Source organism: Botryllus schlosseri, chromosome 2 (genome assembly GCF_051294905.1).
Source record: "Botryllus schlosseri isolate E-star chromosome 2, Bs_hap1, whole genome shotgun sequence".
In the NCBI taxonomy this organism is placed as follows: Eukaryota; Metazoa; Chordata; class Ascidiacea; order Stolidobranchia; family Styelidae; genus Botryllus; species Botryllus schlosseri.
The window spans coordinates 34,389,466-34,403,112 of record NC_137237.1 but is presented as its reverse complement, the minus strand read 5'-3'; the positions used below and the strand labels follow the sequence as shown (position 1 = coordinate 34,403,112).

Below are 13,647 nucleotides of genomic sequence, written 5' to 3'. Positions count from 1 at the left end.
CACGTAATGGGCAAAAAAGAGTTATCAATCCCTAGTCTAGATATCCCTGATTCCCACATCTGACAATGTCGACGTTGGCAACTATTCAAGCATTGCTTCCTTGGATGCTCCCATTGTTCAGCCAGATTCCAACCAACAGGAGGTCCTACGTGTCTCAAATGAGGTGAACCACGTTGATGTCATGGTAAGCGAAACGGGAGAATGTAAAACAGAGAAAGTAGAGCAGGTACCTTCCAATAACGACCGCATCGAGAGCATTGAAAAAGTAGAGGAATCTGAATTGAGTCTTGAATTGGCTGATGAAACAATTTCAAAAGTGACATCACCAGAAGAATGTGAACAAATAAAAAATACATCTGCCCGTGTTGACGGTGTGAGCTCTTCTAACAAACTGCTAGACTCAATAGCACAAAGTTACAAAGTCCGACAGACACCCGGGAATTCATCACCTCCCCGAAGTTCCACTCAAGAATTGCTGGATTCAATGACGAAAAGTGTCTCTAGCGCAAACGTAGCCGATCGAAACCAAAACATTAAAAATGACAGCGACGATGTACACCATCTCGATGCGGATAAACGATCTGCTTCTGATAAATCTGCGGATGCGTGGAACTCGATCAAAAAAGAGGATAGAAAAACGCTTGATAATAATCTTGAAAACATCAATGATGCTTCCAATCCCACCATAAATGAACGGCGTATTGCCGAAGAGGACAAGCCAGACGCAGGTCCTAATAATACAAAAACGCCAGCAGAATCTACTGCGGATCCAAATGATCAAAAGTCTCAAAGGGGAATCGACAATGAGAATGCGAAGAAGAACGCCATACCACAAGAACCAGCCACTGAAACTAAAACAATGTCGCGGAAAGAATGAGCCGAAGACACGAGACACCACACAAAAGGCGATAAAACTGAAGGAACACACGACGGAAATGACAAGGGCACTGGGGACTCTGCGAATATAACAGTGGCTGCACCAGTGCCTCATATCTAAATTACGGATGATGATATCGACTATCTACAAGATTATCATTCTGACTCTAACAAGAAACCAACTCCAAACAATCTCAACTTAGTGGAGCGGTATATGGCGGAGCGGAGCGGCGGGGAAAGCGAAGGCTCGTCATCAGACTCGGCGGCGTCGTACAGTAGCAACTGTTCTGCTTGCAGATTGCAAACTCAGAAACGCATCCAGGAAAACAGTCGCCGAAGGAATAGATATTCAAGCAGCAGCTCGACTTCAAGTACCGCTTCAAGTTGCAGCTCTTCAAGTAGTAACAGCTCTTCTGAAAGTTCTGTGTTCGAGGAGGAAATATCAGCGGCCAAGGTCACGCATCAAGAATCCTCACCACCGATCGAGAAGTCAAGAGAAAGTGCGGTCAAGTTTTTGCTCCACCGTACTGCCGGCGCTGACAAAAACCAACTGCCCCAATCACCTTGGCCTGGAAAGAAATCGAGTGACCCTTGCGTGGACATCTGGACAACCAAGTGTTCAGGTTGACGAGTTCCGCAACCCCACATGGAAAATATTTAACACCACAAAGCCGAAAACCAAATTTACCAACGTCTGGCGTTAAAGGCGTTACCAAGGTACAGCACACATAAATATGGTACCATGTCTCTTCTAAGTATTAGCACTAGAGATAGCAATGTCACCGTAGCCTTCTCATAGATACTCATTACTCACACACATCATCCCTCGAGAGTGTCATACGTTGCAATTATAGTCGGCGTAATCTTGATGTACACTCTTAGCGAAAACGGTGTGTATTCACATTCACACCCGTCTACCACGAGTGATATAAGGGTGTGAAAATATACTTGTGGTGTACGATATCTGAACCTATACCTTATACACCACGGTATAAACCAAATACAACATTTTTATCCCAATGATGCTTGTATGTACAGACTAAGGATGGTATGGACGTATAGGCAGGTATAGGGTTTACAACCGCGATATAATTCTTAGTTCGGTTGTGTTTTCATGTACCACCCTTTGGTTGTGAATATTCACTGATTTCGCTAGGAATGTAGGTTGTGCTGTTGCATCGCAAACTGCATGCCCCTGCGTGATGGTTTACGACAGGTTCGTAACTGCCACACCCCACAATAAAATAGCATTTGTGGAACAACAACTCATTACACATTAGTAACTCACAAATACAATATCTCTTTGCCAACTTGTCACGAGTCCCCAACCACATAACTTATGGTTTTATAAAGCAGCCAGGGAACGTTACTGTTTGCACGCACACGCACTATATGATGTCTTTATTGACACTGGGATTTTACGTTATTAGCAACATAGATACCAGTTGCTAAGTTCAGCTACTCTTAAGCTTTTCGTGGCAACGTCAACTTCGGTGAATATTAAACGAAGCCATGCATTAGGCGTCGTATTTGTGGTGAGCGCATGCTAAGCTCACGTTAACTGAAATGTTCGGACAATAGAGCCACTGTACCGCCAGCTCAATAATAAAATCGAATCAACAGTTTTTCACACCATGTGCAACATATATATATACAATTGATGAGTCGTTAGTTCGCGGTCATAGTCTTAGTTGAATGAGCAGCAGTATTCCTGATCTTATTCATTATTGGGGATTAAATTATTAAAGCGGCCACATTATTGCAATAAAACCTGTGTAAACGGATCTCAATTTTAATGTTGCAGTACCATAATCTGTGTTCATATTTTGCTGTAATTCCAGGAAGAACCCTTGGTTATTCACTTCAGCCCAACTCGCGCTACTAAACCAAGGTTGGGGATCTTGTATGCTACAATATCGTACGATTCGTCAGCAGTCATTTCATCGTTGGATGCGAACGCGCTGGGGAATCTGACTATATTGGTTTCGAAATGCGAGGAGCTGGAATCGAACATAGACGCGACGAAGTTATACGTCAAATTGTAAGTCTTGAATATTGGCCAATTGAAAGGTATACCATATACTGATGCTATATTAATACAAGTAGTTAATGGGCTCTTACTTGTCTATCTTCGTAACAATGTTGTCGTTCTTAACATTAATTGTATTAGTGGCATTACTGTAAAAGTCCAGTGGCGCTATACACCTATAAATAACTTGACGCCACTATCTGTAATTACTAGGGCAAGTTTTTGTTGTACTAAAATCGCCAGAAAGTTGCACTTAATTTCGACAATGGTTGCAGTAAAAAGTTGCATTTAAAATTTTTGTTGAATTAGCAGGTTTTAGATACTCGAAAGGTTCTGTTGTATAACCGAGCTCATGCAGAGCTGTCAAATTTGCTGCTTTGCCATTTCACGGACATTCTGGCGAGACCACCAAAAATTATGTTTTTCTTAGCTACACCGCTAGAAAATGACGCAATGCGGGAATAAGTTTCCTCAAAAAAGCCAAACTGCATAGCGATAACCACCTCTCCCTAAAACAAGTCAAATAACTCACCCCAAACGCCTAAGTCTGTAAACTTGGCCCAAGGCGTTGCAGAAAAACTCATTCTTAGCGACTTAAACAAAATCAATAGCCAGAATAAGGTGACCCAATGAAAATGTAATTTTTGGCGGTCTCGCCTGGGCGTTCGTGGAATGGGAAACTATCTCAAATTTAAACGACAGAATTAATAAAGCGATATATTTAGATATTGTTCGGACACGGTCTTGCTGGCAGGGTAGTTTAACATCTTGCTTTCAAGCCATTGTGTCATAGATAACACAGTGAGATGCAACTAACCCATCATATAGCCCTTTGTTATGCAAATCAAAGAGATTAGAGCCATACTGCACTGTAAAAAATCTGGTAGATTTACTGGGAAATCTCTGTAAATTTTACAACGAATTACCGGTCGCAGCCAATAACTGTGCGTAGCTTGTAATTTCACATTTTGATATGTAATATTACCTTAGTTTAGCTGTGAAGTCAAGGTACCAGAATTTCTTCGCAAAATTACTGACAGTTACTCGTAACTGCAGTTTACCAGGCTATTGGGAAGATTGATTAGCTTCATAATCGCTGCAGCCAATATATGCGTGGAAATGAATGTTACTGATATATCATTCTCGTGGTGATTTGACTTGATTCAACCTCGTTCGCGAAACTGGGGTCTGTCGTACGGAAATTGTTGGCCCTAGTACCAATTTCAGTATAGTACATACTAGGGTACAAGAAACAACTGACAATCGTGGCTAATGTACTTGCACCATAGCCATTATATTCTATTATAAGGCTATGGCTATACGGCCGTTCTCGCTGGTTACATTCGTTGTTACGGATACGGCTGATAAGTTAGAAAATCAGTTTAGGATGTATAATATTGTTCGGGAAACTAGAAATATCAGCATCGCATGCTCAGTTGACCATTTGCTAATGGCGGACAAGGCGACCTGTAATAGGTTACAATAGGTTACCGTTACGCGTTACTGGTTTTCTGAGATTCGTAGTAAACAGCCAACGCACAACTGTGACATCAAAGTCACTCAACTATGATAGTTGAGTGACTTTGTGTGACATCACAGGGAGCGTCTCGTTCAGTAAGTACAGTAAGTAGTGAACAACACTTGGGATAAATATCAATTTATACGAAATTAGATGGAAAAGGAAGAAACTATATGTAATGATAAATGTTTCTGTATGAAAGAGAAATAACCTAAGTCAAACATTATAACGTGGCCAGCAAATATTATCGGTGGCATGTCAGCGGATGAATACCACTTATTTTGAAATCTTTTGAGTGTCGTATCGTTATCTGGCTATTATTGAGATTTGAGCAAAGGGTGGAGCGAAGCTTGTTGTGCTTGAAGAAAGTGGACACGATCGTGGAAGATTCCTAGGAACGCTGAATGGGATACGCATCGTAAAAGGTACAGTACTACATAGTATTTGTTACCGTGAATATCTGCGACTGTGCAATGTGCGCACCACTTTGATTTCATGATTGAAATATTTCATTCTCCGCATTCTCTGTTCTATTTTGGAATACTAGTCGACTTATATAGTGACCTGTGACACAACATACTCCGCCGCGGAGGAGTTAAAACTGTTGGCTTGTTTATGTCATTTTCGGGCCATAGCATAGAGATGTTTTCATCCACTGCTCGATTTGTTTGGCACACATGCCACCTCATATCCAGAGTGGAATTGGTGAGGAACCTTTTGCTTCAATACATTAGATAAAGTAAGTCATGAATCTCTGCTATATAATGTGCAAGGCGGAGCCTTCATCACACAATGTGCCAGTACCGGTACTTCAAAACATGTTACCCTATATTTTTGTTAGCCTATTTGTCTTAGCAGTCTTTATAATGTCATGTCTAGGTTAGGAAATTTGCTTTATATAGCGACTTACTCATGAATTCTTTTTAGTGGACCTGCGAGATGCTAGTTACACAGAAGGAATGAGGAAGAGAAAAAGAAACAATTGAAAGTCTCGCCGGTGGTGGAATTAATTCACCTTTTCTTGCGACCACTCGTGTTACTTTTACTGCATGTCTCCTAAAGAAGAATTAGACCACCAGCAGCAATACTTTTCCATCGATTACCACTTCATCGTGATATCATGAATGAATATACAGTTTGTTCCAATGTCGTTTTGGGAGTGTGAAGAAAATTTTGCGATATTTTAGCATCGGGTTGCTTTGCGATAGGTATGGATGTACGTGAATTTACAAGCTGGTATGTATCCTGATTTACAGGGACAGCATGTAGGCTAGGTAGGTAGGTAGGCGGTCTCGGTCTCAAATGTACAGGAGAACATGTAGACTGGATATACCCGGAGGGGACTGTAACATTACAGTCTGGCGTGTAAAGTGAGATTACCGGACGAGTGTAAGTTGAATTTGCATTGACTGACGGTAATGTTAGATTACCACGAAATGTCTGGCTACCGTGCTTCCAAACATTTCGCGGTAAATCGAGGTTTTTATTTTTTACAGTGTGGAAATAGTTTGCATGTTTTTAAATCACTCCTTTACATTTTGACGTAATATTTGATAAAAGTTGCAGTCAAAATTGGTATGGAAAATAGATAAAAATTGCAAAAAGTTGCACTATAAAATCTCTCCAGACAGCTTAAAACATCATTGTACATAGATTGCGAGTATCTAGGAAGCTGTCGGAAGCTGTAAAAAAAAGTTGCAAAAGTTTCAAAAACTTGCGCTATTATTAAAAAAACCGTTGGGCGCTATTTAATTAGCTCTACGGATAAATATCAACTTATCGAATCGTCATGAACGATTACACTCTCAGCGAAAACAGTGTGCATTCACATTCACACCCAAATGCTGGTAGCGCACAAAAACATAACCTAACTCAGAATTATATCACAGTTACATACGTTCCAACGTCACTTATATGTAGGGTTGCATTTAAAGCAAAAATCAATTTAAAACAAACATGTTTAAAACAAGGCCCTAATTTAAAACATGTTTTTTTTATTGTTTTTTCAAGTTTTTGCAAAGCTATGACGTCACGAATATTCAATTATGACGCCATAGTGGATTGACATTGACAATTGAATATATAGGGTAAAAATAGCTCCTTTGACGAAATATATGTACTGTTGCTGTTGAACCGACTATTTTGAGGGTACCAACCATTCCATATCGATATACGTGGGCTAAATCGGTCGGTAATTTTCCTTAGACTCATACAACATGTTTTTGTAAAGTATTGACCCAATTATGGCATAATTTTACAGCTTAAAAATTTTTTTTTAAGAAAGTCATTTTTTGCAAAACACTGTTTAAAACATTTTTTAAACAAAGTGATTTAAAACACCGTTTGTTTTAAATGCAACCCTTACGTGCAAGCAACGATCGGGTTAAAATGCTGTGTATGGGTGATACCATGGTTTCAGTCTGGGCTTGGTTCTGGTTCATGTGTAGATTCACACCCGTATATCAGGGGTGGTACACATGTGTGAATTCGCACTTTTTTCGTTAAGAGTTTACAATATATTATCTGGTACGTTCATTGTCATATCTTGAAGAATCCTGAGTAATACTCGCTCATCTATGGGGGGCAAACATGCGAAACACACCTGCATCCATTTATACACTGCTACCTTAGGGTATAGTGGGGTAAAACGCCCCTGTGAGGTAAGACGCCCACCATCGCTATTACCAAACAAAGTGATTGTTGAATGAGTCACAATAGCCTAAAGTATGCCGAATGGTCAGACGGAGCTGTCACCTTAATTTCTGAAGTTGAAAGAGAACTTGGTGAGTTTTACGATGATATATTACTTTTTGACTTGTTTCTTACAAAAATAACCGTAATATAACTGGACGAAACGTAACTATTGAGGTCGTCGAATGAATATTTCTTATTTTATTTAGGATCCTACTATGTTCGATGTGATTTTAGTGTAATTTCATCGTCAGATACACAAAATAACCACCTTGTTAGTGTTTCGAAAGTCAGGCAGGCTCGTGGCTAAAACGCCCACCCTATACGCGGGGTAAAACGCCGCTAGTGGGCGTTTTACCCCTTGAAGTGATTCGCATTCGTATCATTACCCAGGAGATCAAAATCATGTTATTTGATAAGGAATTTCCAATAATATCCAATACAGTACCGGTAAGTTGTTTATTTAAATGGGTATGGTCTGTAAATGAATCACTCTTTATTTAAATGGCATGCAAAGACGCGAGATGAGTGTGAAATCTCAAACAGGAACTCTGACGAGTTTGATCAAGAATCTTCCGTACTCTACTTATCATAAGTTTAAAGCTCGCATATCGCACAGAAACGATGTACGATGATTTGGAAGTCAAGTTGCCTTGTACGATTGCTTTCATTGTTTGTGTCTGTAAAATAATTCGTACGAAACTGTCACCCAGACACGGCGTACATATGGGGCTGTTATTAAATTAGATCAACGCAAAAGGGATACGCGACAATATAGTGAGTGTGTTATGAATCAAACAACTTTTTGTCGACAGTAAGGGGTTAGGCAGCGTTCGATACCTGGTTTGCGTCCCAGGTGGGCGGTATTTTAAAATTGTTTGGGAAACACTGATTTAGTCGTTTCACGATGACCTCTAACGTATCGGATAGTTGCTACTCTCTGTACGTGAGATCGTGTGGTAGAAAGAACTTAACAGAGCGAGCGAATTCTTATTAACCCATCGAGTCAACATTGACACATTTCTAAAACCACCGAGTCGACGAAGTTGTCATGGGTTCGCAATAACGGAAGGAATAGCAAAGGAAGAATTGCGCATAAATCACTCGTGACTAGGGCTGGGCACAATGATTCGATTACTCGAATCTGAATCGAGTAATAATTTTAATGATTCGAGTCGAGTAGTAAAAAACGATTTTTTTGAGTACTGAGATTATTATTAATTTTCTAACGAGTAATATAGTTTTGATACTCTTTTCCACTGAGGAAACCTTGATTTGCCGTGTCGCAGCATATACCAGACATAGCACAAAGCTACGAATGTTCCTCGATTTAACACTTTTTCGAAATCATGATCATACCACAACATTGTCAAGAAGTGCAATGAAACCAGTATGGTCAAAAACTATCAAAGTATCTTAAATGTGACGGATAACAGGCATTATGTTCTTCGTGGTAACGTAAAAGGTACATAATTGAACTTTGACATAGTACAATCTGTTGTGACGTCATAATGAGTGATACTCGATTACTCGACTCGACCCGAAGCGCAATACGTGATTCAGAATCGAATTACTCAGGTACTCGATTTTCCCCAGCCCTACTCGTGACTAAGGGGTGTGATTAGTGATTACTAGGGCGATTATTTTTTAAACATAAAAAACGGAGATTTTGACCTTAAAATCTATATTTTGACTTTTTTGACATTAAAAAACTTAATTTTGACGAAATTTCCACCTCATGTATATAAATTAGGTGTTTCCCACAAAATATCAGAATTTTTTTCATTTCTGGTCGGCACTGTCAGTCATTACGAAGTAATTAGGCTTGAGTTAACTTTTTTTACTTAAAAACTGACAAATTCTCACATGAAAAAAATTTATTTTACATTAATCTGAAATAATTTGTTGTAGTACAACGAAAGATACTTTCCTACATTCTCGGGTAGCAAATGTCTGTCCTAACTAAGTATATAACGGCCAAGAATGGTAAAATAACGTTAACAGCAGCAATTGTTGGCTGGCAACACTGAAGTTGTGTGTACAGTACACGGCTGGTGACACACCGTGTTGCAACAATTTTGTCTCCATCACAATTTTTCATCATGCGCTTGGTGATATAAAAACCAATGCCCATTGCCCACGCAGACTTGCTTCAGTTAGGATATTGCGATACGTTGAGCATACCACTTTGCCAACATGTTTGTTTCATTTGGCCGTATATGATTCACAATGAGCAGACAATGGGCCGTATACAACGGTAGGCCAATAAATTGGGTTTCAAGCTGTAAAATATCAATGATGAGTTCACCCACAGTGCAAACATCTGCGATAAAAACGAAATTCAGGTTGTAAAATAAAATTGACCTTGTAAAATATTTTGACAATGTTTTGACCTCACGCTACAATTTTGACCAAATTTTGGCTTATTTCGACATGTCAAAAAAATCGCCGTAGTGATTACCTGTTACATCTGTAATCCCACTTTTATAGCTCTGCCCGCGGAAGCACGTTACTTAGGAACGTGTTAAAGTCACGCAGCAGAAGTCTTACTGGGTATCACGACTTATATGTTGATCAAGTCGTTTTGTGTTCAGGACAACGGTTCGGACGCGAAAGCCAAGACGTCGTTTCCAGTGCTGAATGGATAGCTGTTAGAAGAAAAGTATTGGAATGCAAGTTGTCGTTGCATTGATGCGTAAATTATATTATGTCCTGGCCTTTCCATTAATTGCAGGGTCAAGAAATCTGAAAAATAATATTAATTGCAACTACGGTTTTTAGCAATAAATATGTTACTTATATATTCACACTGGCGTATTCTTGCTCCGTTCATTGCGCTTTCTTGTGGCGTCGCAACGTGTACGCTGGTTGTACGCGATGCATGTGAGGTGAGATTTCTTAGGGTGAAAAATGTGGTCCGTGGCGGAATAGTTCCGAATTTGATGAATGTTTAGTACCCCTACTCTATGCTGACTTATTTAGTCTTTATTTGTGGTAGCCGTATCAGTCAATCTGTAGTGTTCCCGGAGATTCATCTTGCAATTTGGAGATTGGCGGCAATTAGAAAGTCGATGGCATAGATACGATTTCTCATGCGTTGGGAAACTTTCCAAGCATGTATGATTTCACAATACTTTTGAACTACCGCATAAATCGACAGCTCCAATATAGTACATTCTAATTCGGCGTCATATCTTCACTTTTACTGTACTAACTACAGTATGTGGACTAGTTGGTTCTCAGGTATAATTCAAGCGACAACACTAGGTAATATCTCGGATGAAGTATCATGGATGGTGTTGATTGAAGTAGTCGAAGGTCGAATCTGTAGTTTGTTGCGACTTGATGTCAAGTTACAAAGCGTTTATAAGCTATCTGTAAACGCATGGTAAGGAGAGTGGACTCTATATTATTCCAATATATTTCCAATAATTGTAATAATATTATTCCAATATTATTCCAGCATATTATATTGCTATGTATTTTGGTATTAGTTCAACACAAGATGGAGCATAGAGGTCTCACCTATGTTCATAATCAAACAACGCGAAACTGATGTGAACAACGTCACATATTCCTCGTTGGAAATTGATTTGCCTTCCAGCCTAAACAATAGTTTGCCGACTTCATTTATGAAGGCTTCCCTAACGCGCAAGAATAACATTTCTTTCGTCGACCCACATTATTTATCAGCAAACCATGTCTGCTTGCTAGGGATTGAAGCCACAATAGCGCCTCAGATGGCATCCGTACGATGGTCTTCGAGATCATTTGCAATGGACGCGTAACGCTTTGAAAACAAACAAAAAACTGAATTGATTCGGCAAAAGATCTTGAAAAGGCTCATTACAATATTAAATGGTATTAAATGTTTTAAATTCTTGACGTATCACCGGAAGATCGTTACTTTAATGCCTAATCTCATTTTACCGTTTCCAACATACGACCAAAGTCGCGCGAAATTTCATGCAATGTCAGAGTTCAACAGAGGAGCAGGGTTGAGCGATCGCTAGCAAGATAAGGTTTCAAGTGTCAAACCTTATATCAGGGATCACCGACTTGTGGCCACATGTGGTACGTCAGGTCAAATTCTGCAGCCCGTTGCTGATTTGGCATTTAGATACTGAGATTTGTTGCAGTTTATCAATGGTGAACAAGATCACAATAATATCTTCTCATACGTTTATCCCCACGAGTCTTCTCTTCACTATCCAATAAAACCTTGTTGAACACGGATGCGAGCTCTCGATGTATGGCCTTGTCGGTAACAGCTGCGAGGTCAAAAACAGAAATACACTGTTTATCAGCATTATACGCAGGGAGATATTTCAAATTGCTCGGGAAAAAAGTGAATAGAAGTTTTGTGGCATGAATTGTTTGATCAGGCAATGCAGCACTTTTCCGAAACTCAACGAAGTTACAAAATGAATAAAATTAAACCTGCCGTATAAGTTCGCAATAGGCAGACGAATATTTGCAAATGATCGTCGAATATGAATCATGACATATTGGCCCAATATGGTATGGTTAGTTATACTGATAAGCGTTGCCAATCATAGGGTGGGCTCATAATACCTGGGTTGAAATGACTCGTGTCATGACTCGGCTCGAGTTGGGCTCGAGTTACAATCCTTCGTTGACTCTACTATAGACTTGAGTCAGTTTGTGTATAGCAGTGATTTCCAAACTGTCTGCCGTCTCGGATTCTCTGGCGTGCCGCCAGTCTTTCTGGGATTTTGGAAGAACTCTGTATATTATTTACAGTGCATAACTCCATCACCATTGAGAGATGAGAGATGAGCGGATTTGAAATTTCTATGTCCTAATCCAATCCAAATCCGAACCTTCAAATCCATATCCAAATCCTAATCCATGACTTTTTCACATTCAAGTCCATGTCCAATCCTAATCCAATTCAAACTGGAAATTCAGAAAAAATACTAATTTATGCAATGGAGGGATTCGAAAATTTTCTTTCACAACCAACGATTTACTTGATTCAAGATAACTTAGTAACCATAAGTACATTATTAACTGATCTGAATAAAGTTTGTAGCCACTCGCCACACGACATTTCAATCTCCCAGAAAATAGGTAAATCCAATCCAAATCCTAATCCGTTCTGAAAAAAATGTCTAATCCAAATCCAATCCAAATCCGACAAAATTTCACAAATCCTGTTTTTTCAAAACCTAATCCTAATCCATGCTCATCTCTGGTATTCGGACATCGTGATAATGAGAGGCGTCACCTTGGGGATGCCGCTTCACTGCATTTTTGACAGGTGTGGTCAGAATTGAGGCGCTGTGAGTATATAGTAGTTGCTGTTGAACGTCTGATATAGGTGTGTTTGGTCCGATCAACATAGTTTGGTGACTTCAAGTTTGGTATTGCGAAAAGCTGTCTGTAAAGTAGTGTCAATCCGCCGTAAAATTTAATGATACGTCGCCTGAATAGACTAAAGCAATGGTTCTTACCTTTTGTTCAATTTGACGCCTCCTTAGCAAAATCTACTTTGCATCATTCACATCAATTAAACTGCCTTGTTAGACTTCTGACGTAAATTCTAGTTTCGAGACTCATGGTTGCGTGAGTTTATACGAGATTAGGCTGTAGAGCAGGATACAGATCTTCCGGTCACTCCTGAGCCCGATATCGACAAGTCAAATGATCCCACAATCAATACCATTTTTCGATTGTACGCTCCATCATTATGGATATAGACCTACATAATATATAATAATACGGATCATTATGCCTCTATTCTGGCAAAATGTTTATTCGCATGCAATGAGATTAGCGATATATAGCTAATTGAACGCAGTTATGAATCATTAAAACGACGGCTCGGAAACTAATGGTCACGGCAATATAAGGTAGCTATCTCATCCCCCTTTCCTTTATTCCTGATGCGATGTTTGCACTGCGTCTGCGTTACAAGGAGTACGGGGGATTTAGCCGTAAACGGATTTGGTTGATTCTTATAAAATCCTCATTCGACAGTTTAATTTTGGCGTCTTTGCCTATGCGACTAACTAGCTTTCCGTCGGACTTTCTTTGAAAATTCTGCACTCTGGGTGTAGTTTTCGCTCTTTCCAGAATTAGGAGTCAATGTGACGTACTTTTAGTTGATGGTGACTATCGTGACGTTTCTACATTGTAGCAGGACGATCATAATGTGACTTTTGAACTTGTTGGACATTCGAGATGTTCGAAAGAAAATAACTTGAAAGTATTTCTCAATAAAAATTGTAGTTTCTGATTGAAATGGGCCGAAGAATACTAGCATTGCTTCATTCACTCTGCATTGCATCACAAGTTGTATATTTTGCATCCCTGTTGTAGAGTACATGCCACGGATCGCGCACCCCGAAAAGTAGCTTAAGGTTTAAAAAAGGAACGAAAACCTGTGACTGCCTTTGAAAACCAACGGCCTGATGTCGTATGGTGTTATTGTTTTACTAATCAAGGTCTGTCGACATGCATCCTATGGTCATTGGCCATAGCAATTGTACACCAGCCGGCAGATATT

At 39.6% G+C, this 13,647-nt stretch overlaps 1 protein-coding gene and 3 long non-coding RNA genes across 4 annotated transcripts in view; 3 read left to right on the top strand and 1 right to left on the bottom strand.

The window, feature by feature from the left end:
• LOC145458768 (uncharacterized) overlaps positions 1-1,478 on the top strand; it is a 211,314-nt gene extending 209,836 nt beyond the window's left edge. Inside the window, exon 3 of the mRNA XM_080337251.1 lies at positions 59-1,478. Within this exon, the coding sequence (XP_080193377.1) occupies positions 59-167 (109 nt within the window). The 3' untranslated portion in view covers positions 168-1,478. The remainder of the gene's footprint in view (positions 1-58) is intronic.
• Positions 1-13,647, top strand: part of LOC145458918 (uncharacterized) — a 462,825-nt gene that overhangs the window by 323,778 nt on the left and 125,400 nt on the right. The gene's annotated exons all lie outside the window — the stretch shown is intronic.
• The window catches only part of LOC145458912 (uncharacterized), a 482,198-nt gene that overhangs the window by 352,371 nt on the left and 116,180 nt on the right, over positions 1-13,647 (bottom strand). The gene's annotated exons all lie outside the window — the stretch shown is intronic.
• Positions 4,498-5,610, top strand: LOC145458890 (uncharacterized). The gene is made up of 2 exons (XR_013921219.1): positions 4,498-4,849; positions 5,352-5,610. It is a non-coding gene; the product is annotated as an uncharacterized LOC145458890 (long non-coding RNA).